This window comes from Cupressus sempervirens, chromosome 10 (assembly GCF_028749045.1).
Source record: "Cupressus sempervirens isolate cs-2001-9-10 chromosome 10, ASM2874904v1, whole genome shotgun sequence".
Lineage (NCBI taxonomy): Eukaryota > Viridiplantae > Streptophyta > Pinopsida > Cupressales > Cupressaceae > Cupressus > Cupressus sempervirens.
Genome location: NC_143127.1, coordinates 436,556,070 through 436,582,586, shown reverse-complemented (window position 1 = coordinate 436,582,586; position 26,517 = coordinate 436,556,070). Strand labels below are relative to the sequence as shown.

The 26,517-nt window shown below is 34.4% G+C and overlaps 1 protein-coding gene across 1 annotated transcript in view; it reads right to left on the bottom strand.

The window, feature by feature from the left end:
• Positions 1–11,761: 11,761 nt before the first annotated feature.
• Positions 11,762–26,517, bottom strand: part of GOS12 (golgi snare 12) — a 101,201-nt gene continuing 86,445 nt past the window's right edge. Inside the window, exons 6-7 of the mRNA XM_089804049.1 lie at positions 12,403–12,532; positions 11,762–12,303 (exon numbers count right to left, since the gene is read on the bottom strand). Coding sequence (XP_089660175.1) covers positions 12,206–12,303; positions 12,403–12,532 — 228 coding nt within the window. The 3' untranslated portion in view covers positions 11,762–12,205. The remainder of the gene's footprint in view (positions 12,304–12,402; positions 12,533–26,517) is intronic.

The window sequence follows — 26,517 nt, the reverse complement described above, 5'->3', positions numbered from 1 at the left end:
GCCCCTTTCAACCAATATGAACAAGCACAATGTGTTCCTAGGGGTCCTAGGACCCTTAACGACACACGTCATCATCAAATGTGTTGAAAGGGGTCGTAGGATTTATAAGATACATATTTATAATATATTATATTAGACAGTATAAAATAATTTATTATAATATATTTTATTATACATAGTATACTATAAAATATTATATTATATTATAAAATAGTATTATATATTATATAAAATTTTAAAATATAATATAATATAATATAATATAGTATATAGGATATTAAACCCATATTATATATAGGGATAAATGTCTCAACAAGGGTCATACGTTATCTTATGACCCCTTTCGAGTCACCGAGGGTGCTAGGACCCCTAGGGACATATGTCATCATCAAATGTGTCGAAAGGAGTCATAGCTTATCCTATGACCCCTTTCAATACATATGAGCTAACGTAATGTTTTCGAACACATGTCATCACAAAATGTGTTGAAAGGGTTCATAGGTTGTCCTATCACCCCTTTCGACCCATATGAACAAGCACACTATGTTCCTAGGGGTCTTAGGACCCCTAATGACACACGTCATCATCAAATGTGTCGAAAGGGGTCATAGGTTGTCCTACAACCCCTTTCAACCCATATGAACAAGCACAATGTGTTCCTAGGGATCCTAGGACCCCTCAGGACACATGTCATCATCAAATGTGTTTGAAGAGGTCATAGGCTATACTGTGACCCCTTTTGACACATATGAACAAGCACAATGTGTCCTTATAATATGTTCTTTCTCTTGGTCATCATTGTGTAGCTTGGTCTCTAATGATTCTATGTTCCTCGGTTTACACTACACTCGGTCACTTCTTTATTTCACCTTCATCTTGCTCATCCATATCTATCACTCAGCTAATATTATTTTCTCAACTATCTTTGAAGTTCCTTACTCTTATGCTTCATTGACCTATTAAAATTGTCACTCAGTCAAGCTTGGTGTTTTACTCAACTCCTTGTCTTCTCTTTTATACATCAACTCAATTATCTTATTTGCTCAATATAATGATCAAACAACACATTATCTTGCCAAAGACTAACTAATCAAGTGCCCATCGTAATTCTAACATACTCAACTCCTGTTTTCTCAACAACATGACTAGCTCACCTTGCTATCTCTTCTTTTTAAATCCTTTCCATCAATCAATTGATATGACACTTTACACTATTAGTAAATATCTTACTAGTAAGGTTTGATATAAATGACAACATAACAATTTTTCCAATTGTATTTTCCAACATGATTTTCATCCCATATCTCTTTGCAACACTCTCTATAAACTATTTACTAATACCATGGCAATGAGAATTTAGAAACTTCTCCCAAACCTGATTAGCAAGGAACAAACAAGGTTTTTTTAGGGTAGATCTATTTTTGATGCAGCTATTTTTCCTAAGAGGCAATACATATTGTCCGAAACAACATAGAGCCTAGTATGTCAACTAAACTAGATATTAAAAATGCATATGATAGAGTGGATTGGGGCTTTCTGAGGAAATGCCTGGAAGCCTTTAGGTTTGCAAAATAATGGGTGAATTTCATCTTTGAATGCATTTCCTCCCCTAAGTTATCAATACTCATAAATGGATCACTCAAAGGCTTTTCATAATAATAAGGGGGATCTGATATCCCCTTTTTTCATCTTATTGACATAAGTGTTAGAAATAATAATAATGAAATACCAAGTGTGAGAAGACTATTGCAAGAATAAGGATCACTAGTGACCAGGATCTAACAACACACCAATAATTTATTGATGACTCTATGTTTTATGGAAGAAGTGTCATTAAGGAGGCAAAAGCATACAAAATAATATTAAGTCAATATACCAATGCATCAAATCAAGAGATTCACCCCAAGAAGTCATAAATCTCCTATAATACCCATCGTAACGTGGAGTAGCAGATTTGTCAAATTTTCAATTTCAAAAGAGGAAGTTTGCCTTGTAAATACCTAGGTCTCCCTTTAGACAAAGGAGTGTGTTCAAAGATCAAAAGAATAATGGACTATTAGAAAGGAAGATGACTCTCTTATGCTAGTAGAGCAACAATGGTACAATGCATCCTTTCAGTACAACCTATTTATCTCTTATCTTGTATTGATCTCCTAAGGAAAAATACGGAAGAAACCAATAGAATCCTTAGAACTTTCTTTTGGTAGGGAATAGGGGAATTGAAAAAAAAAAATTGTGTTAGCTTGGGACAAGGCATGCAGACCAAAATACGAGGACCTGTACGAATCAAGGACATGAAAATCCAAGGTAAAGCTTTAGGAGCTAAACTATTATGTAGAATGTATAGGAATCCACACCTCAAGTGGGAAGAGATCTTGATAAAGAAATATATGAGCAATATTGACCTGATCAGCATCTCCAAGGAGAAAATAACTCCTAGAGGATCTAGAATTTTGAACTTCATGATGGATTATACATCCTCCATCCAAGATAGGCTAACATGGAACCTTGGGATGGGGGAAGAAGGTCTCTTCTAGAAAGACTTTTTTGGAGGATATGGTTCTTTGGAAAATGATGGTAACTTAGCCCAAGTAACGTTGATGCCCAAAGCTAGATGGGGAAAAAGAGTTTTAGATTATGTGACCTTTGAGGATGGAGGAAAAGATTCGAAATGGAATGATTTTAAGGACATGAAACTCCCACCAAAGGAAGCGGAAGACCTAAACAAAATCTTATCAAACAAAAAATTAACTTTCAATTTTGGTGAGGAACTACCTTTTGAAATAACTTATTACATTCCTTTGAGTCTTTTTGTATTTTTTGCAAAGTTTCAAAGTTGCAACTTTTAAGCAACTTTTACATATTTAACATTTTGACCTGACAACTTTGTGCCAACCTTACAAACATGTAACAATTGACTATTAATAACCATTTCAAACATTTGTGCCCTTCCTTGGGTTTACAAATATATTTTAACCTTATTTACCACATTAAGATCACCTCGTATAATTTTGACAACCTATTACAAATGGCTTGTCTATAAGCTTTTACATCTTGCCTCAAAGGACTCAAATAAATTATAAATGATATAAATACATTTTAATATTTGATATAAGGATATTAAAACTCAAACAAACTTTGTCTCATGCTTATGTTGCTTACTCTATCTTGCATTGATTCTCATGAGTGAAGTTCAAATCGCTGCCTCTAAGGTCAAGTCCACTTCTTCAAGCTTCTCCAAACACCAACACCAATTATGCCACACCTAGGAGTCCTCTCTTGCCTCTCTCCTAGTCTCTTAGCATCCATCTAGACCTCCTTCTCAGGCCCTAGACCATCCTATGTCCCCTTGGGTAGAATTCCAGGTCCACCTCTTTGTAGAAAGTGAACATGAATCTACAACAAAAACTAAATAAAAAGAATCAAATATCTATCTTCTTTGCAACAAGGTCCTATTGTGAATCCTTCACACTCTCAAGAGCTTCTAGCTCTTATACTAATTTGATGCACTAGGATTTAGAACAAACCTAAATCTACATATCATTGTCATAAAACACTTAGAATAGGGGAAAACTAAAAGTCAACATATATATATTCTTCCTGAACCCTTCAACATCCTATCCATTGACAATTCCATTGTATAGAGGCATCTCATGAGGTTAAACACATGTTTAATATTCCTCCATTCTCATAGCCTGATTTATATTCCTGATTACATTGTTCATAACTTATTTTCTATATGTCTTCTTGAAAAAACTTCTGGTGTAAATGTTAAGAATTAGTCCTTCTAAAACATATCAAAAGTTGATCTCAGTCCAACGATTACATTAATATTTATGGTATTTACACTAATACCCCTTTTCTTTTTCATAAACCAGAAAGAAAACATGAAACCCTGCCTAGGGAATTCAATATCTTTCTCGAAAAAAATCCAAATAAAACCAAACAGATTTCAAATTGACCATTTGTTTTAGTCTAGTTTCAGAATCTTTAAGCCATTAATTTTTGCAATTCATAAATCGTGATATTGCTATCAGGATTTAACTATTTAGTTTTTGGGTCAAACTCATTGACCCATATTTCATGAGTAGTGATTCAACACGAATCCATCTCTCATGAGAATAAATGGAACACTTAGCACTCATTGGATCTAGGTGATGCTCACAGAGGTGAAGCATTGGGACTTCCCAAGAGGTCACCCATCCCAATACTGCTCCAACTTACTACTCCCAATGACCTCCCGAGAAGTCTTGATGCTTCACCTCTGTGAGCATCATCTTGATCCAATGAGTGTTAAGCGTTCCATTTATTCTCATGAGAGATGGATTCGTGTTGAATCACTACTCATGAAATATGGGTCAATGAGTTTGACCCCAAAACTACATAGTTAATTCCTAATAGCAATATCACAATTTGACTTTTTGTGGAAATTATCTCCTACTTATAAATCCATAAATCATTATACAAGCACAGATATTTTCCTATAATGCAAATGAAGATTAAAAAAAAAAATCACCAAACTTCTCATAACTTTCACAAATGTTTACCAAAACAACTCAAACCAAAGGGAAAATAAATTTAATTTGCATATATTTCAATTGAGTATAATTAGATATTATGATTCTTCCAAATGTGTGCATACCAAACGTTTCAATCTGACTATAGTTGAGCATTCTCAAATCTACAAATAACAACTTTTACCAAAACTGTCATAACTTCCTCAAAACTTAATGAAATTAATCCAAAACAAAAGAAGAAGAAATTTATTTCATAAACCTATCCAAATATATAAATTATACATGGTTTCCATGTCTCAAATATTCATAAAAGACCTAGAACTAACACAAAAACTGAAAACTAAATCAAAATAACAAGAGCAGAAAGCACCAAGATTCCTCCAAAATCTTTCCTTCTTCTCCTTAATGATTTGGAACGACCATTACAACATTTTTATAGACCATTTGATGTTTTATAACCTCCTACAACTTGCCAACTACCTTTTGAACTAACTTATTACATTCCTTCAATTCTTTTTGCGTTGTTTTGTAAAGTTTCAAAATTACAACTTTTAAGCAACTTTTACATATTTAATGTTTTGACCTCAAAACTTTGTGCCAACCTTACAAACATGTAATAATTAACTATTAATCACCATTTAAAATATTTATACCCTTCCTTGGGCTTAAAAATATATTTTAACCTTATTCACCACATTAAGACCACCTTGCATAATTTTGACAACTTATTACAAATGGCTTGTCTTGCTTTTACATCTAGACTCAAAGGACTCAAATAAATAATAAATGACATAAATAAATTTTAGTATTTGATATAAGAACTCTTAATCTCATTTTATTTTTTCACATACTCTTGACTTTGAAAAAAATTCATGTCTCATGGAATGCCTTTGTGAATAATCTACAAACAAACTTGTCTCATACTTGTACACTCTATCTTGCACTGATTCTCATGAGTGAAGTTCAAACAAATGCCTCTAAGGTCAAGTCCAATTCTTCATGTTGCTCCAAACACCAACACCAACTATGCCACATCTAGGAGCTCTCTTGCTTCTCTCCCTAGTCTCTTGGCATCCAACTGGTCCTCATTCTTAGGCCCTATACCATCCTATGGCCCCTTAGGGAGAACTGCAAGTCTGCCTCTTTGCAACAAGTAAACATGAACCTAAAACCAAAACTCAACAAAAAGAATCAAATAATCATCTTCCTTGCAACAAGGTCTTGGTGTGGTTCCTTCAGACTCTCAAGAGCTTCTAGCTCTTATACCAATTTGATGCACTAGGATTTAGAACAAACCCAAATTTGCATATCATTGTCACAAAACATTCAAAGTAGGGGCAAACTCAAAATCAACATTAATGTATCCTTCCTAATCCTTTCAACATCTATTAAACGATTTCATCGTATAGAGGCATCTCATGAGGTTAAACATAAGTTTAATATTCCTCCATTCACATAGCCTGATTTCTATTCTTGATTACATTGTTCATAACTTCTTTTCTATACGTCTTCTTAAAAAACCTTTAGGTGGAAATGTTCAAAATTAGTCTTAAAACATATCAAAAGTTGAGCCCAATCCATCCATTAAAATAGTATTTATGGTCTTTACACCAATACCCATTTTCTCTATCATAAACTAGAAAGAAAACATGAAACCCTGCCTAAGGCATTCAATATCTTTTTCAAAACAAATCCAAATAAAATCAAACCAATTTCAAATTGACCACTTGTAAGTCTAGTTACAAAATCGGTAAGCCATTAATTTTTATAATTCGTAAATCATTATACACAAACAAATCTTTGCCTCTAATTCAAATGAAGATCTTTAAAAAATAATTTTCATCAAACCTCTCATAACTTTTAGAAATTTTCACCAAATCAACTCAAACCAAAGGGAAAAATTAATTCGCATATACTTTCGTTGAGTATAATTAGAGGTTTTGATTCTTCCGAGAGTGTGGGTACCAAACGTTTCAATCTGACTATAGTCAGACGTTCTCAGATCTGCAAATAACAACTTTTACCAAAATTGTCATAATTTCCTCAAAACTTAATGAAATTAATCCAAACCAAAAGAAGAAGAAATATATTTCATTAACCTATCCAAATATACAAATTATACATGATTTTCAGGCCATACATGGTCATAGAAGACCAAGAAGCTACACAAAAATTGAAAACTAAATCAAAATAACAAGAGTAGAAAGCACCAAGATTCCTCCAAAATCTTTCCTTCTTCTCCTTAATGATTTGGAACGACCATCACAACATTTTTATAGAAAATTTTATGGTTAATAAACTCCTACAACTTCCCAACTACCTTTTGAACTACTTTATTACATTCCTTTAAGCCTTTTTGCATTTTTGGCAAAGTTTTAAAGTTGCAACTTTTAAGCAACTTTTACATATTTAACATTTTGATCTCACAACTTTGTGCCAACCTTACAAATACGTAATAATTGACTATTAATCACCATTTACAATATTGATACCCTTCCTTGGGTTTACAAATATATTTTAACCTTATTGACCACATTAAGACCACCATGCATAATTTTGACAACCTATTACAAATGGCTTGTCTAGCTTTTACATCTTGACTTGAAGGACTCAAATAAATTATAAATGACATAAATGCATTTTAATATATGATATAAGAACTCTTAACCTCATTTTGTTTTTTCACTTTAGCACCAATGAGGAAGAATTCATTGATTGCATTTTTTTGCATTGTCCTTATTTAAGTCAATGTTGGAAATGGCTTTGCTCACAATTACAGTGCATACCAACATTTCCAATAACTCTAACAAATATACTTCATGATTAGCCCTTCCTTCAAAAGGATAGCATTTATAGCTCTTTATGGATGTCTACACCTTCAATAGTCCTATGTAAATTGTGGAAGGAAAATAATCAAACAATTTTTCAGGATAAGAAGATGAATGCATAACAACTTCTAATTAAAATGAAACTTTTGTCGTTGAACTTACCAACAATCAAATTTTGAATAAACAAAAGGAGGCTATAATGTCTAATTGGGATGAGAAAATGAGAGGTAAGTGTATAGGTCTAAAATTAACCCCCTTTACAAGAACAAGGGTGAAACTTCAATGAACAAACGAGAGATGTACCCATGGCAACCACCCAAGGAGGGTTGGTTTAAACTCAATTTCGATGGAGCTTCAAAAGGGAATCCAGACAAAGTAGGCATTGATTGTAATTAGTAAAGTGGGGTAAGAGATAGCAAAGTTACCTAGATATATAGGAACATAAACTAATAATTGGATGGAACTAAGGACTTTAGTTGAAGGCCTAGAACTATGTAAAACTCTTGGTTGCAAGAATGTAGAGATTGGAAGTGATTCTACAATTATAATAAATGCTATAACAAAAGGATCCCTCATTAATTGGAGATTGAACTCAATTTCATGTAGAGCCCTCTCATTATGTCAAAACTTTGACAAGATCACACTCAACCATATTTATCGAGAGGGCAATCAAAGAGCTTATGAACTAGCTAATATAGGTATACAAGAAGGTCAGACATAAGCAATCAAAATTTCAATATAGGGACTCCATCTAAATTAGTGATGGTTTAGATTTTTTATAATTTCAACAATGGTTTCATCTCATTAGCCCGAGGAAGCTTCAAGAGTATTTCTTTAGATTTTACCACTGCCTACATCTCACATCCCAAGACAATATGATTGGATAGATAGATTCATAGTGGAAGATGGTGTTGGAGCCTAGGGAAATGAGTTTGAGGTGAATTTGGAGGTTGTGAAATCTTCCAATTTTGACTCTATGAACATTTGGTATGACGGAGAGCCTCGTTACCCCCATTTTATGGCAGTTGAGTAATGAAGGTTTATCATAGTTGTTTTTTGTAACTAAGTTGGCAAAACACACTTTGTTTTACAAACTGATAATCATGTTGCTCAAGAGATATTTTCTCAGCAAGGGAATGACTACTTCACTCTATTAGATGTATTTTCTGATGATTTAAATATATATTTTATTTGTGCTTAAGAAAAGCCCTTCAGCGTAACAAACTAATAATCACATTGCTCAAAATATGTTTTCTAAGGTGAGGAATGACTACTTCACTCTATTAGATGTATTTTCTGATGATTTAAATGTATATTTTATTTGTGTTTAAGAAAGGCTTTTTTCACTTTACATTTTGTTTCTATGCTCTTTCTATATTCAAGTTTCTTGACTTTTCAGAGGTTTATCCTCAACATAAGTGCAAGATACAGTGCTTAGATTATATACATATATTGATCAGAGGTACAAGAAAAAGGGAAGGACGAGGAACAACCAAGGAGGGAGGAGGATGTATCTATGTACTTTATGTTGTATTAAGACCTATGTCCTTTATCTATAATAAAAACCTAAAAATAAATAAATATAATTACTTTTATTTATACACGTAGTACAATCATACTCAAATGGTATTATTTGTATTCATGAATTTAAATTTCCTTAAGTATCAAACTTAGAAAATAAAAATATTCATTTTTAACATTATTAGTAAGTTGCGTTTTTTTTTTACTTTTTAGATTTGTTTTTTTTTTGTAATACATTTTAGTGTTTATGATTTGATTTTTTTTTAATTATAAGAAAATATAAAACTCAATTTCATTTTCAAGTTTACTTTTATTTATCACTTGTCATGTAAGATTGAATTTTGGGTGTGTCAAATCCTCAGTCTTATACAAATTTTTACCATAATATAAAGTTCATTTAAAATTGTAATGCTACATCAAATTACTATATGTAGAAACTTGAACATTAACCCAAATTTTAAGAAGAGATATTTTTGAATCATCTATTTTTTATTTGAAAGCATAATTTTTATTTTCTCGTTGTTGGGTACACACACACACACACACACATGTGTCAAGCTTCTCAACTTGACTTTAGTATATAGTATATACATAAAAAAAAAACTAAAAATTATTATTATTATAGGTAATTGGTTGAAGCCTTGATTATTTATCATTTATTATTTGTTAAAATTAATTACTATTATGTGTTATGCTCGAGTAGAGGTCTTTTGTAATTTAACATTGTGTAGACTTTTGTCTAAATAATTATTGAATTTATTTAAATTAATTTGACTAATAATTTTTAGTTGTAGCATTTTATTTATAAGCTTCTATATGTATATCTGGTACACCTTATGTTATAAAAACATTCAAACATTTGCAAAAGTGCTTTTATTTGTGATATTTTATATTATTTTGCTTCAACTATTTATAACAAATTACATTTATTTTATTTTTAGATAATAGTTGTATTTATATAATTTCCAAACTTATGGCTTGCATTTGTAGATAAGTATTGTTCACAAATACTAAATATATGAATGGATTTCAATATCTTGCTTAGATAAATTTGTAACAGAAACATGTTTAGACTTCTAACACTATTTGAAGTACATTGGTACAAATTACATTAAAGTTTTATTTTGCAACTATCAACATTCTTTTCAATAAGACATGATATTTAGCTTCTAACTCTTGAAAGCTATTAGTTTATGGGCTTATACTTTATGTTTTGCGAATTTGTATGATCACTAAATTGGTACCGTCTGATTTTAGTTTCAAAATTGTGTCCCTATATTGATTCTATGTTTTATATTTGAATTTTTTTGTCACGCTGATATAAGAAGCTATACTATGCATTGCTTGTGCAATCCTAATAATTCTACATGTTTTTATTATTAGTTTACTTGCTTATCTTTATTGTCAGGAAAGAAGGTAGCCAACAGTTTCTCTCATAATGAGTCTAGGTATGTGATGTTACTTTTTACAAGTTTTATCTTCTGTTGATTCAAAATTGTTGGTTAAAAAGAGGAAATAGTGAAGATTTATAATTACAACTTACAAGTACCACTCCTACCAAAAAAACAAATGAGGACAATATTGTTACTTTAATTCATCCAACATAGATTCTGCTATGTACAAGATTGTTTTCTAAAATGATACAAGTTTGTAAAATTATAATTTTTATACTTAATTGTTCTATGTAAAGCTTTGTGCTTTAAATCAGACACCTATCAGCATATCCTTGCAAATCTTTGAATGGTGCTAGTATTATCTAATCTCAGAATTATAAACCCTCACACCCACGACAATGGAATAATAATACTCTAAAAAGCAAATATTTAAGAGTGGATAAATAACCCGTACAATGACCTGAAAACATTTGACTTCGAGAAACTGCTAATTTGATAAGTATATTGTTAATATGCAAATAGTCTTGCATAATTAGTCCATGAAATAGGCATCTGTTAAAATTAAACGATACACAAATAAAATGAATGCATATAACATATATAAGCTTTAGTAACAGAAGTCATTCTATTGAAAGGTTCAAGTGGACCAAAAAAAAAAACGCGTACAACGAACCAATCAAAACATTTCAACCAATGCTCGTCATAGACTAAATGATCACAAAAACTAACGTCTAAAAGCATTATGGTAGATTCGAAAATAAACCACATGAAATAACACGGTAAATCACAAACATCATTGGCTCTCGTGGTTGAATTAAATGGATTCAATTTTAATATGATATAAGTAACGCGGAGTGCTTAGATTGCTTAGCTAAAACAGCAAAACTTCTGTTTGCATAATTTATAAGAAGATGAGTCCAATTAACAAGTCACCATCAAACAAGAGGGTTTCTTGCAGCGAGTGAAACCAACGAATTAATGTTTCCATATTGGAAGAAAATAAACACTTTTTCCTAGAGAACCAGCAAAAATCACGAGTACGAAATTTGGTGACAAATCATATCCATGAGACTAAAAATTTAGAAACATGCATGAACCCCAGAAGAAACCAAAGTTAGAGGGCATGGCAGGTAAACAGCACCTAAATAAGTTACCAAAAAGAGTATCCAGGATTTTTCAAGGATGTTTCCACAATTTTGAGGTGTTCAGGGCTTCAAGACTACCCATTTCCTGCCATTTCCTTATATCCTATAGATGTATACAGAAGAATTCCAATCGATTTTTTTCTATGAATCAGTGCATCATTCATAATATTACAAAAAAAATTCCCAGGCACTTTCTGGTAACAGTCTGAAGTTATCATCATACGTGCCAGTACTTGTATTTGACTAAAGCCAGCCTTCAAGCACAATCTAAATCAAGGTTCTTAATACTTTGGAATAAATTACATTATAAATTGAACAACTTAAAACAATCAACATTATTGATGGTTACAACTATATATTTTAAGATGAATATCATTATTTGTAGCATGATCAATTGAGTAATATTTAAATATTGGCCTTGCCATTATATTGATTGTGAAAGATAGGACCCCCTGTGAGCCTATCATTCTATTAGAGAGGTATAAAACTTCAGATCTTGATAATATTAGTGGAATTAGTGTTCGATATTTTAAAAAATAATACTGACCAAATAAGAAATCCAACTCTGTGGAGTTTTTGAAATAAGCGAAAAATTACTTTGCTGCTAATTATTTACAATCATCCGAAATAATTCATGGGGTAGAATTTTTGAATTTTCCTTTCATTCAGGAAAGCAACTAATAAAGAATAAAACTTGAATAAAATGCAAGGTAAATCTTAATTCCCAGGGGCTCATTTCAACACTACTCAGATCAGGATATCAACTGAATATTAACTATACTTTTTCACGAGTAACAATATCACTTTGCCAACCAGTAAAGAATAAGGAACACTGTGCAACCAGCAATAACAGCTGAGAGAATGAGTGTATCTTTGGAGCGTTTCCTCTTGATTGCTCCTGCATAATTCACAAAAAAGGAACTATTAAAATTTTATTTATCCAGAATCTAGATTTCAACGAAGTTTATTAAGATAGGTAGAGATAAGTGACACAGACCTAACAAGCCACGGATAACTGGAAATTTGTCACTCAATTGTTTGACTTTCCCCTGAATATCTACAAACAGGGTTCTTTGAGAACTTAGGACCCCTTTGGTTGCTTGCGCTTGACTGATCACATCATCAATCTGTAAGTGCAAATGAATGTTATTTCAATCATATACTCTGTCCTGGCAAGGAGAAAACTCCATGCAATACATCATTTGCTATATCATAGCAATCGGTAGCAAGTAAACCATTCATTTACAGTCTTGGCATTTGCAATGAGATTACCCAGGTTAGATATTCTTGAAATAATTTGAAACAAATTATACAATTTATTGAAATAACCGATCTCAACCTTGTGATTTTTAAATATAAAGAATGAGGTAAATAATTCCTCACAACAACAAGAAAGCTCCTCCAGTACCAAACAATGGCCTTACAGAGAAACTAATTGGATCTGCTACACATTTTTCTGCCATTTATTTACAATTTCAAACATTTTTGTTCATCATCCAGATTGGTTTAGGAATGGTTCTGTTTTTCGATATTCCAGCTTGTTAAGTCTTCTTTAAATTGTAGTGTGTATGTAGTACACAAAATTATTTCCCAGATTTTAATAGAAATTTCAAAATTCCATAGTTTCACAACTCGGCAAACTTCCCCAAGTACTTGCCAACTTTTTTTTAACTCCTGAGTTTTACAGGGTTTACCCACCAAGTCTGCCAACCAAATTTTTGAGAGTTTCTTGCCTACTACTTTTCAAGTGCTACTTAATGAGCCTTGATTATGCCATGCACAAGATAAATGTGTTTCAGGCAGTGCAAGAACCATATTTCAGTGACTTTAGAAGCACTTCAAATGCTGAAAAAACATGATTTTTGCCTTTTAAAATTATGAATATGTTGTGTCACAATGGTCTGTGGTTTTGGAGATCTACTTTTGGGCTTGAAGGAAGACAGTACACCACTTGATCCCACCCTTCAATGGAACAAAACACACAAGTACCACTGCTCCTCAACCCACAGAAATAGAGGTCTTTGCAATAAAGAGAGAAAACCAGGATTATAATAGCCTCAATAACCTCCTGTGAGAAAAGCAGGATTATAATAGCATCAATAACCTCCTCTGAGAAAAGAAGGATTCTAATAGCCTAAATAACCTCCTGTGTTCTCTCAATCTGTGCTGAAGACCAAATGTTTTTAAGGAACCCTACAAAATAAGCATATTTTTCCATACTGCATAAGAAGACCAATTCAGAGAAGTAAAATCAGTTACTTCATCACGCTGCTTTCCACAGCCTTTTAGATGCATATAGTGTCACCAACAAGTCCTTCAAACAGATTCCTTATCAAATCGTGCAAAGCTCCAACTGCAAAAACCTGCAGCTCAGCCAGACTCATTCTGTTAATGGCCTTCTCTGTCATGTCATAATTCCCAATAGTCCATGATGTTGTCAAAAAACCTTTCAAATATCTCTAGTTATGTATATGGACTCGACAAAGATTCAGTTTTCCATCATCTGTCTCACAACATCCACCTCTATCTCCAATTTCATTGAACTTGTACCCTCCAACACAATCAGGGATGCACTTGCCATCATTGATGCTATGAGCAAATAGATTGGGTTTGATAGCATTTAATCAATGGGAGGTAAGGCTGAGCCTGAAACATCCCTGAGGGAATCCCAGGTGCCTATAAGGACAATCAGACCATCGTCAAAATGTCACTTTGTATTTGAGGTTATACATTCCTTTGTCACCATGTAATGAATATGTCATATCCAACCTCATACTCGGGTAGCGCTGAAGAAACTGTGAATCCAGTTAAGAAAATGTATTTAAGTTCATTGATCATCGACCAAGTTGAGCTAGAACAGCAAGTGAACTACAAATTAGAAGCTCCTTATTCAAGTCATAATTCCTTCAAGATTATTTTATTGTCACAATAACAGTCAATAGATTATCATTCATAGCATGTACAAAGAAGGTTTAGTCGGATCATTGCTGGCAGTATGAAAAGACTGTTCGAGTTGCATTTGAACTATTTTACCAGTCGTGCCAAGAGCACTCATAGGCTGTTCATTGCCTCTATTACATAATGTTTTCTGAAACTTATTTATGTGTCAAGATGATTTGGTTGAGTATGCCATTTATACTTCCAAAATACAGTGACATTAAAAGTATATGTCCCTAAGATTTATGGAAGATTGTCCATCACTGAAAATAAATTTGGCCACATGGGAATCATAATCCTTCTTTCTTTTCTGAATTATGGGTGCAGAAAGAAACTTCTTAACATAGCTGAATATCATATAATGTAAGCTGGAAAATCACACCAGAGATCATCAAGGATAGCCAAGAATGGCTGAGATGAGTGGTGTAGTCTCTATGAATTGGAGTTGGACATATTGGTAAACCCGCAAAATCAAAAAGATATATCAGAACTATGAAAAATCTATGAATAATTGGAAATAGTAAATCTAGTCAGTTCATATTGGGAACTAGATATTAGTCAAGTCTGTCAAGTCGAATGGTGGGTGATCGGCCACATAGTTGTCCTTTGAAAATCCTTGGTCGGGGTAGTTTTAGAAGCGAATAATGCTGCACTGATCACCAGAGGTCAAGATAACTGATACTCGGATGGATAGTCTGTTAAGAGGTACCCACAGTCTAGCCGGCTATGTAGTTGACAACTCTTAACACTAGATTGCTCAGGTGGCAGGATGAGATGGTGTACACGTGCCTTATCCTGTGCAGGGTAGGGTCATTCTTAGTAGAGAAGGAATGAGTGGGGATTACACTATGTCCATGGTTTGGAGGTTAAGCCTCTATCAATGCCTTTTCCTCTTTTCCAATTGCCTAGACTTGTATAGTGCAGACCAGTTTCTACTTCTCTTGATATGGTGCGATCTAAACCTTGTTAATATTCTGTTATTTTCTTTCAGTTGGATCTTTACCTCAGCTTCAGCATCAGCTTTATATTCTATGCGGTTACTTTCCTATTCATATGAAATGGTAGATAAGATTTTGCAGTTAGATAGTATTTTACATTTCATGTGTAATATAGATGGTTAGTCAATCTATCTTATTGAAATCATTTTCCTAGTACATCAAAAGGGTAGTTTAAATCTTTCCCTTGGTGGTTCAATTCTTTTCATGAGAATGCAGTTAATCAGTTATTTTCCATTATTTCCTTTTCATGTGAAAAGTAGTTTGTTTCCTTCTAATCGGTAAAAGAAAGAGTATCTTAAAGGTTTTTAGTCCCTAAAAATTTTAGTTGTTACACCAGGTACAAAAGAACAATTGTTTAGTTTTATTATACCATTTATTTGATTCATTACGTTTATTGGAATCTTTACCAAATTATAAATGATATTTTTTATCCTTGCAGATCTGTGGTAGGAAGATTATGGTGCCATGACACCTAATCTTGTCACCTGAACCTTATTGCAGCCCTATAGTGCTTTGTAATATCCCCTGCTAATTCTACCTTAAAGTTTTTAGTTTTTTATGCAACAACATTTCATCAACAGCTGGTGTGCAAAGTCTGATTTGAATATCTGAGTCCTTGTTTGAGGTTTAAATGCTTGTTTTAACAAACAACAGTATAACATGAAGAAATACAAGTACAATGTAAGCATGAACAAGGACAACTATAAAGCTCAATAAATGACCATTTTATTGCATGGAAACAAGTCTGAAACAACTAGTTGCAGTCCTCATGAACAAGGACAACTGTAAAGCTCAATAAATGACCATTTTGTTGCATGGAAACAAGTCGGAAACAACTAGTTGCAGTCCTCATTATCAATCATAAATAAGACTGGGATAACTTCATAAAACACAGTATCTCATTGTTATAAAATTGACCTTGCATCCCCCATTCTTAGCCAATCCTTAACAAACTCAAATATGCCATCCAATGCTGCAGGAAATCTGAAATAATACCACCTGGAAAAGACTGCAAACTATGGAGATGTTGGCCCTCTTACAATCTGAAAATATAATCTGGGAAAGACTTACAAATTTAGTAATAGTGGCCCTCCGATTATGACCAGGATGAAAGCAATAACCCTTAAAACTGAACCTAAATACTTAGTCATGTTACTATCCACAACCACTGTAGCTGCAACATTGTTCACGACTACTGGAGCTGCAGCACTATTCATAGAACTTGTTCATGTCACCTTCAATCTATAACACAGCTTCTTTTTGAACCAAAATTTCCACCAATAGGCTCACTAGCAAACATTGTCACCTCTTTTGAAAAACTGGGGTTTTGTCCAACTTTCAAATTCCAAGGGATTTCATCCTTGGAAAATCAATGAAGTAATCTCATAACATAACCCCAAATGAATGAAGAGCTGTGCTATTATAGCTTCTTAAGTTGGTGAACGCTCTTACTTTTACCAATGTGGGATAAAAGACACTTTAATTTTATAATATCACTATATAATACAAAGTGACTTTAACATCAATAGATCATTAAATAATTTTTTCTGTGTTTCACCTCAAAACAAAGTTGTGAGTGGATGGCAACCCCTTTTTAAATTAATTTATTAGCCTATCAAGATGGGAAAATAAGCTAACCCAGCCTCTATAGAAATTGCGACAAAAGAGACATTAGAGTCCTCCCTTCTCAAGATCGCTTGCCCTCAAGCAATTGCAAAGCTAGATATTGTAGAATATCTTCACTTTCCCATATTGCATCCTCAAGTGGTAAGTTCCGCCATCGCACCAAATATTCCTTGATCACCTTGTAGGTTTCAAAATCAGTTTTCCCTCCACATATTGTCCAGTAGCCTTCTTGAGGCATGAAACATGAAAGACATTATGACAGCTATCAGGTGGCAACTCAAGCTCATATGCCACTTCTCCAAATCCTCCTCACTATCATGGATGGACCATAAAACCTAGGTTTAAGCTCTTCCACGCCTCTTCTTCAATGAATTCTGCCTGTATGGCTGGAGCTGTAGAAATACCATATCTCTAACCTCGAAAATCATGTCTTGTGGCGATCAACACACATCTTTTGTTGGTTTTGTGCATATTAGATATTATCTTCGAAAGCCTTGACGATATTCTGATGATCATGTAACCAATCCTTAGCTTGGGGAGCCTTGTCATCAAAAGCCAAACCAATGAACCGTAGAGAGCCCAATAAGGTGACATGCTAATAGTCATGTGAACAATACTCCCCAAGATACAACCACCTGATCCACACTCTCTGTTGCCCTACAACATAGTTAGGGAGATAACCTTTCACCCATTTATTCACGATCTTTTTTCTGACCATCTGTACGAGGATTGTTGGTGATGAAGCCCTAAAATCCAAAGTTTTAGGTATCCATTTGAGCATATTTTATGACTAGAAGTATGAAGACACACAGATGTTTCCAAGATGTTTCCAAGCCTTGTATTGATACAGGCCTCATGTAGCAACAGGTCTATTACTAATTGTTACATGATCATATAATGAATAGTCATGGCATTATTGTCCCTATAAGAAGGTTCCACAGGTCATGATTGATTGATAATGAAGGAGGAGTGAATAGAACACACGAACTGAACTGGCATAGAGTATAGCAGATGGGCAGCATTAAGTTCTTCATGACTTTAAACTTTGCAACCTCCAAATCATTCATTAAAATTGCAGTTACAGATTATACTGATCTCTGCTAACAGCATATCAACAATCCACAAATCTGACATATACATGGCGGAAATATATGCTCTGAGCATAGGGATGGGGTTGTGTTCGATAACATTACCAAGAACTAGAGAATATGGCTTGATGTGCAGATTCCTGAATAGACGTGAGTCTCAGAAGCCGGTGACTGTAAAACCAATGGCACCTTGTCGAGTATATGAAATTGATTGGCAGAATTATTAAAGGATACAATCACAGATGTACCATTGAGAGCATACCAGATTGCTTTCTGAGCATAAAGATGTGTGTTCAGGTTGGAGATCACGAATATTCTAGCACACCAAATATCTCTGCTGCATCCTCTTATGATGAGAAGTGATGAAGAAGGGGAATCATGGGCCATGCTTTTGTTTTCAGCGATGTTCTATCACAAGTCTGGAGAAAATTGAGCACCCTGTTCTAGAAGTGTCCTGAAGCATATCATCATTGCGAGGAGTGCCATTCTGAAAAGAATTCACAATTTTGAGAGCTTTATCAGTTATTATCCCCTAGGGCTTCACAAGTGAAGGATATGTATTGTTAATCATTCTTGTATAATCTAATGCAGTTTCTTTTTGTGTCTCTTACAGGTATGGTGGTTCACATGAAAAAATATTTATATGGGCTTGATGGCGACTTGACAGCACCTTGTGCTGTTCAATCCAAAGGAAGAAATGAGAGCCCGTGGTTGATTCCAGCAAAGAATATGTGCGTCTATGGAAAAAACATCATCATCACATGTAATGGGCACCCCTGAATGTCCCAAAAACTAAACCAAATTGCTGAAAGGAATTATGTCAAACAGTTTGCATTCAACCTCTTATTTCTCCGTTTAATGTTTTAAACCCCTTATAACTCCAAAAATTAAACGTTTATTTGTTTGTTGTGTTTTGCGCATGGAATTGGTATCATACAACATAAACAAGAAAGAAACTACAATAATATGCAAAGTGGAAATGAACTACTGCTAATAAAATGTTATTTTCAGAATTCATAAAACCAAATACATGGCAGATTTATCAACTCACTAATTACTTCAGCAATATTGACATAATACTCCAGCCCATGCTTTCGAACTTGCTGCTACAGTGCTTTGTCCTTCAATCAGTCCACTACCTTCGTAATATCATTCCCTCAAAGCGGCATAAGCGTCGGAAAAGTAGTGAAGAAGATATGAGCAAAATACCAAATCTGCCTGTAGCTGGAAATGCAACTAAATTGCCTGATAATGAAGCCAATAACAAAGAATTCCAAAGGCCAAACCCCAAGGGAATGATGTCTAGAATGTTACAAGAGAGGATAGACGTCCTCAAATGCCAAGAACAGAGCTGCAACTCACACACCAATTTCTTCTCATATTCAACCTGGCTAATGAAGCCACAAATGCTTCCTTTTATTCTATTTCCAAGGGTCCGCTCAACTCATATGGGCAATGTGGGATAAAAGATGTGTAGTATATAAAACACATATTAAAATACCCCTTATGTCTCCCTTGGGTACACATCCCCATAAAATAAATATTAAAATAACACTTAATATTTTACAATTAAATTAGACGTTACTTTAATAAAACTTCAAGCATTAAAATGTATTAGCAATCGGACTCCGAATAATGCAAGTGATAGCTCATCGGAAAGCTCTCACCGAGGAGTATCAAATCCAATCACCAAAATTGACCTGCACTGTGTCCTGCTGACTTACTAAAAATAGTAAGTATGCCTGAAACTGAGTAAATCAACTTCGTTTTGGCCCAAACTAGAAATGACTAGGCCCAAACACTCCAAGATCCCATTAAACCCTTCGTTAGCCCTCGGGACCATGTAGAACAATGCTAACACACACACACTTGGTCAACTGCTAAAATGGGGACATTACATCACACAACATCGATTATACCTGGACACCATGCTTCTGTCATTCGCAAACTTTATATGATTGACGGAATTACCGGGAATGTGAAGATACTATCCATCATTTCGCATTGGCAATAAAGATGATTGGAGGCTATGCGCAAATGGTGTCTGTGCCATCAAAATTTGCAGTGAAAGTTTCATTTCAACGACAATCACATTTAAAAATCCAAATCCTCATAATCTTTGAAGAAGTCGTATCACGACTTAGCATAGACTCGGATTTTCTTTTGTGCCATTGGAGTGCAGAGGTAAAGACGAATTACCATTCACAGATGATTCAAAATGATAAAGACTCCCTCTGAATGTCAAAAGAAGTATATCAAGGAATTTGGCAATGATTCTAGAATGATTTAAATCACCCGATAATCCCAAAAATTATTGTTTTAAAACAAATACAAAATTTAAACAATAATACCTAGTGCAGTTATAGTTATTAAATTGGGATTAGGTTTTTTGAGGGGATGAGATGGTTGAGGGAATTACTCTTCATCTTTTATAAATATACGACGTAAAATCTACATATTCATATTCATATTTTTTAAAAAATTTATATATTTCTGAGGCACTTATATTATTATTTTTCATTGGCAAAGAAATGATTTTTTGAACTAAGCCTATGGATGGTGGATTATCGAATGAGTTCTTGTTTGATTTTGGAGTTGGATTGTATTGGATGGATCATTTGTAAGGAGTGTCTCCAATACAATTTTATTTCTTTATCAGTAAGAAATATTTATTTTAATTTATCTGCATTAGAGTTTTAAATTATTATTAAGTTGTGTCCTTTTATAAATATTTTTATTTATTTCTATAAATATTTTAATATTCAAATAAGTGGACTGGGTCATTATTGCATTTTAAGTTTGATAAACATAGATATTGTGAAATATTTAATTGTTTCCATATTTATGTCTAGTTTGTCTCCACAAGAGTTAAAGTGCATCCTAGACTAGTTTAAAATTGTGTTCGTATAATTGATCTGCCACGTCTGAATTGTTAAAATTGTTTATAGTTTAAATATATTGAACTTTATAAAGTTGTACGATTCAACTTAATATTGACTTTGATTGCCCATTTAATTAAGCAGTGGTATTTTACTCTTGATTCATAATCCATATGATGGCAACTGTTTCATTTCTTTCCATTGAGGAATTAATATATTCATTTGTTGTGTCCATTTTTTATTTAAAACATTATCACATTTATACAATCATTTACTTTTGTACTCAGTTCATAATTTGCAAGTTTGAAGCTTTCAATAATTCTTGCCATTTTGGAAACTTTCATCGCATTCACATTTTAATTGATCTGCTATAAGGATCTTGGATTTAAGTGTTTTGTCCAGGATTGGGTGTACCGACCTTGGCCTTGCAAAGCCAGAAGTGCAGGGAATTTGAATCGCATTGATCAATCCTGTCAAGTTGGCCATTACCGATTGGATATCCCAACATCGAGCAAGCAAAGCTCATAGGATTCCAATCTGCGGTTTTGGGAACCAACAGGTGGTACTACAAGTCAACTCAGTCCCTGCTAATCTAAAGAACACCTACCACAAAATATTGAGGAACTTACTATCCCTATTATTCTTAATGGGCCTGGGTAGATCATGTAATCAAAATACCTCTTTTTGTAAACCGATCAACCAAAACAAATATATTGTCCTTACCCTGCACCCTCAAAAGACCTCTGATGAAGTCCATAGGCACATTCTCCCATTTCTACTCAAACATGGGTAAAGATTGTACTAATCCAATATGAAACACATGCTCCAACTTGTTTTGTTAACAAGTCAACCACGCTTTGACATGCTTAAGGCCATACTTAGGACCTTTCCAAGAGAATCTCTCTTTGACCTGTACATATGTCTTCAAATACCCAAGATGACCTATTAAACGTGTATCGTAAACAACCCTCACAATCTTGTTCTTCAATTTAGATTCAAGCACCAAATAAACCATGTTCTTATAATAAATCACCTCAACAACCACTCTATACTTGGCACCCTAAATCTAACCATCCATAAGCTCAACAACAAAAATATTTTTGGAATGCTCAACTAAGAGTAGAGACTTTGCATCATCTATGATCTTAGATATGGAACATAATGTAGTAATAGGTCTCTTGGAAAGTGCATTAGCCACAAAATTTTCCTTACCTTTGACATAATGTCAAATTCATATGCCTCTAATTTGCTAACACACTTTTGTTGTTTCTCTTTTAACTCTTGCTCCAAAAAATATCGTATAAGTTATTATGATCTATTCTCACCACAAACTTCCCACCCACTATACACTCTCAGAACTTTGCCAACCCATGCATGATGGTACACATGATGGTAGAGTACAACTTCTCATTATCTCTGAGCATCCTATTCCCATATGTGATGGGATGTCTATTCTACAAACCAATGCCCTCATTTGAAGCATCGCACTCCAACACAAATTGCTAAGAGAAATTTGGAAAGGCAACTATTGGGCAAGTATTCATAACCTTCTTAACTTTATCAAATCTTTCATGTGCATCATCTAACCATCTAAAAGCTCCCTTTCATGTTAGATCTAGGAGTGCAGCTGCAAGCTGAGAAAATCCCTTAACAAGCCTCTTGTGGTAAGAATAGAACCCAAGGAGTCCTCTCAAATCTAATACATTTCTTGATGGCAGCCAATCTAGAATTACATGCATCTTCTCATAATGCAGCTTGACCCCATTAGCCCATATCACATGCCCAAGATAAAATATCTTTGTCAAACCAAACTCACATTTGGATTCCTTAGCAAATAATGATTGCTCCTCCATGATGCTTTATACCTAATCCAAATGTTGTAGGTGCTCCTCCCAAGACTTCCTAAATATCGAGATATCATTGAAGAACACCAAAACAAACGTACGCCTTCTTATTGAAGTTGTAGGTCATGTATGACTGGAAAGTACCAGGTGCATTACAAAGGCCAAAAGTCATCACCATGATCTCATAATGCCTGTAATGGCATCTACATGTTTTATGAAAATCATCCTTATAGACACGTATTTGATGGTATCTCAATCAAAGATTTATCTTTCAAAAGTAAGTAGCTCCATGCAACTCATCCAACAATTCTATTGGAGGAATGGGATACTCGTTCTTAATGGTCCTCTTATTCAAAGCACAATAATCAATGCACATTCGTAGAGGCCACTCTTCTTCACCAAAACCATTGAAGAAGCAAAAAGACTAAAGTTGGGTCTAATATGTCCCATGGTCAATAACTCCTTTATCATTTTCTTAATTTCCTCTTTGAAATGTTTCAATGGCATTAGGTTGTGGTAATGAGGCTTAGCACCCTCCTCCAGCTCTATCACATGCTCAAAGCCACAATCGAGTGTTCTACTTGGGTGAAATACCTCCAAAGATCCCCTTGTACTCATCCAACATTGTTTGTATGTCTACATGATGCTATTGCTCCCTACTTGGTGTGGATTTGGTGGATATAAAACACTGGGCCCACTCAATGTCATCATGTCTAAGCTTACCCTCCATCCGATGAGTTGAAACAATCCTAGGTCCACCAATTGCCATAGCTTTCAACTCTATCTTCAACCACCACTCATGAATTCTAGCCCTTTCTGATGATGATCAATTGTGTACCTGCCAACAGTTTGTAACCATTGCATACCCAAGATCACATCAAATACTTCTAACTTAATGACATAAAAGTCATCCACCGATGCATAATCACCCAACTATGTTCTAAGCTAAGGTATCCTCTCTAAGCAATTCAAAAGCTCGCCACTTGCAACATTTACATTTAAATCTTGGAATCTCCTCAACTTGTAATCCTCATTTTGCCACTATACACACATCAATAAAGTTATGCATATCATTGGTATTCAATAGACAAAGAATTCACTACCGTCTAACAACTCCTTTCAAATGGAAAGGATGACATGTAGGCACTCGATAGTGTGGCAATAGTAATGAGGGGGCTGATTAGTTGCTTATTTTTCACCCCTTTTCCATTGAGGGTTGCTCATTACTCTCTTCATTATCACTGCCCTTGGACTTGTCGTCCTCATTCTGCTCATATCCCTCTGAAACAACTTCAATGTAGTGTATCTTACCTTTGCCAAGGTACCTATGATTGGGGGTCCAAGGTTCCTTACATATGAAACAAGGTTTTTTCCTTCTCAACTTGTTTGTAGTTTTTGTATCCATTCTGGGAGGTGTATTCTTATTCTAATTATATGATTTCACATTTGGCTTTGACCCCGTAAAGTTCTTTTGGGGTGGTCGTATGATAAAAAATGCAATGTTATACAGGGACTTGCACCTCCCTCCCAAACTTCGGAGTACCCATCCCCAAGACGTCCCCGCCCTAGGTACTCGCATACGCAAGCATGCCCACCTTCGTCATTCCGCAACCATGCTGTCACTAGTATGGGGACTTGGATTTCTAATTGACATTTGATTTTTGAGTGTTACTATTGGGCATGTTATATGTTACTATGTTGAATGTTCAATGGTTCGAGTTCATGTTGCAATTTTGCTATGTTCAAGTGTTTTAATTTTGTATGTTCTACTAAAACATCATTTTGTAACAAGCATTTCAAGTTCCATATGTATACTATACAACACTTCTCCCTGCCCAGTCCTCCCCTTGCTGTCATCCCCAAGCCGTCTAGAAAATGAGGGCCATTTTCCCCTCATCCAAAAAACTCATCTCGGCATACCCCAGTACTGGTGTTACATTGAGAAAATGAGGTGTCTAGATTAAGGGCCATCTTAATAGCTTCCTCTAATGAGTTTGGCTTTAAAACTTCCACAATCCCCTTGAACATATCATTTAAGCCTTTAATGAACAACAAAACTTTAATCTTTTCAGACATATCTAGAACCATCATTGAGATCCTTTGGAACCCATTGACAAAGGAATTGAATGAACCTCTTTGTATCAGCCATGCCAACTCTCTGTAGTAGACTTCAATATCCTTCATGCCAAATCGAGCAATCAAATTAGTACTGAACTCCTCATAAGAATTAATCAAACCATGGTCTTACATAGTGAGACCATGATGCCACCAACCATACACTACCCCCTCTAAGTGCATCGTAGAAAATTTAATGGCTTTTGTTTCCTTCATTTGTTGAAGTGTCAAGAAGGTGTCTAACTTATGAATCCAAGTAGTAGCAGTTGTCTTACCACTACTATCAAATGTAGGAAGAGAACTTGTTCATAGCACGCTTCAAATCCTTGTTTGAGTTTCAAGTCTTCTTTCTTCCCTTGTCTATGTGATTTCTCTTCGCTGCCTGATATGTTGTGTGAAGCTTAAATCTGATTTGGCATCATCCGGTAATAAATCTCATTCATCATACCTAATCATAATGCTATCAGGTATAGCCTCTATTGCTTCAGCATTATTTACTTCCTCATCATCATTACCATCAACAAAAGTAGGCATCAAAGGCCTATAAGATGAGCGTGTGGGCATTTTCTCACCACATAGGGAATCAACTGTACTACTACCTTCATTATAATTGCTCTGAGGTCTCCGAGGAGCTGCTGCACTCAACTGATGTATGCTAAGTTTGTAGTTACAGTCAGATTGATTTTGATCATGAGATTCATTGTTGTTAGTACATTTGCAGAGATCTGAAAGTTAACATGGTCTCAAAGCTGACTACAAATGTATGAAAGATAAGGTTGAAAAGAAAAATTATCAATTGGTCTTTCAACTATTTCAGTTCTGAGATGGTAAAAGGACAAGGCAACTTGTGAAGCATAGAATGAAAAGTTAGAAATTCTATCTTAGACAAAACAAGCGGACACCACAATCGTGAAGGTGGAAAGAGAAGCGAAATTGGATTCTATTCTCTTCATGGCATGATTCTTGGTGTTCAAAATCAATCAAATACTAAATCTTTCAACACCTCCCTACTACTCATGTTTGGGCTCTCTCAAGACCGATCAATGAGGTCATAAGCTAGTGACCACCATTCAATGAATGCACTGAAACACTTTGATCTTTCCCTAGGTCGGGTTTTAAATCTAGCGCAACTCAAAATAGCAAATTTAAAGGAGAGGTGTATTTCATTTTTAACATTGCAAGTGCAAGAAATGTTTTATTTAAATGATGGAGTCGATCTTTATAATGCAAATTGATATACACTTTTAGAGAAAACATTCTCCAAAGGAAATAGCTAGCTCCATGCGCGTTTAGGCTTTTGTAGCGATATGGAAAATACAATATTTAGGAAGAATATCAATGCCATTGTGCATAGAGTTCCATGCAAACCGGGAGATATTGGACCACAGAAGGAATGAAAAGAAAAACGACCCACATGAATGAGGCCATAAAAGAGTCCCTCCATGTTCAAATGAAATTAAGAATCCTGGTGAAAGAAGGTTTATACAATAGTATCATCATCGGCCAAATAAGGATGTGATAAGTAGGAGATAATTTCCACAGCAAGTCAAATTGTGATATTGCTATCAAGATTTAACTGTGTTATTTTGAGTCAAACTCATTGACCCGTGTTTCATGAGTAGTGT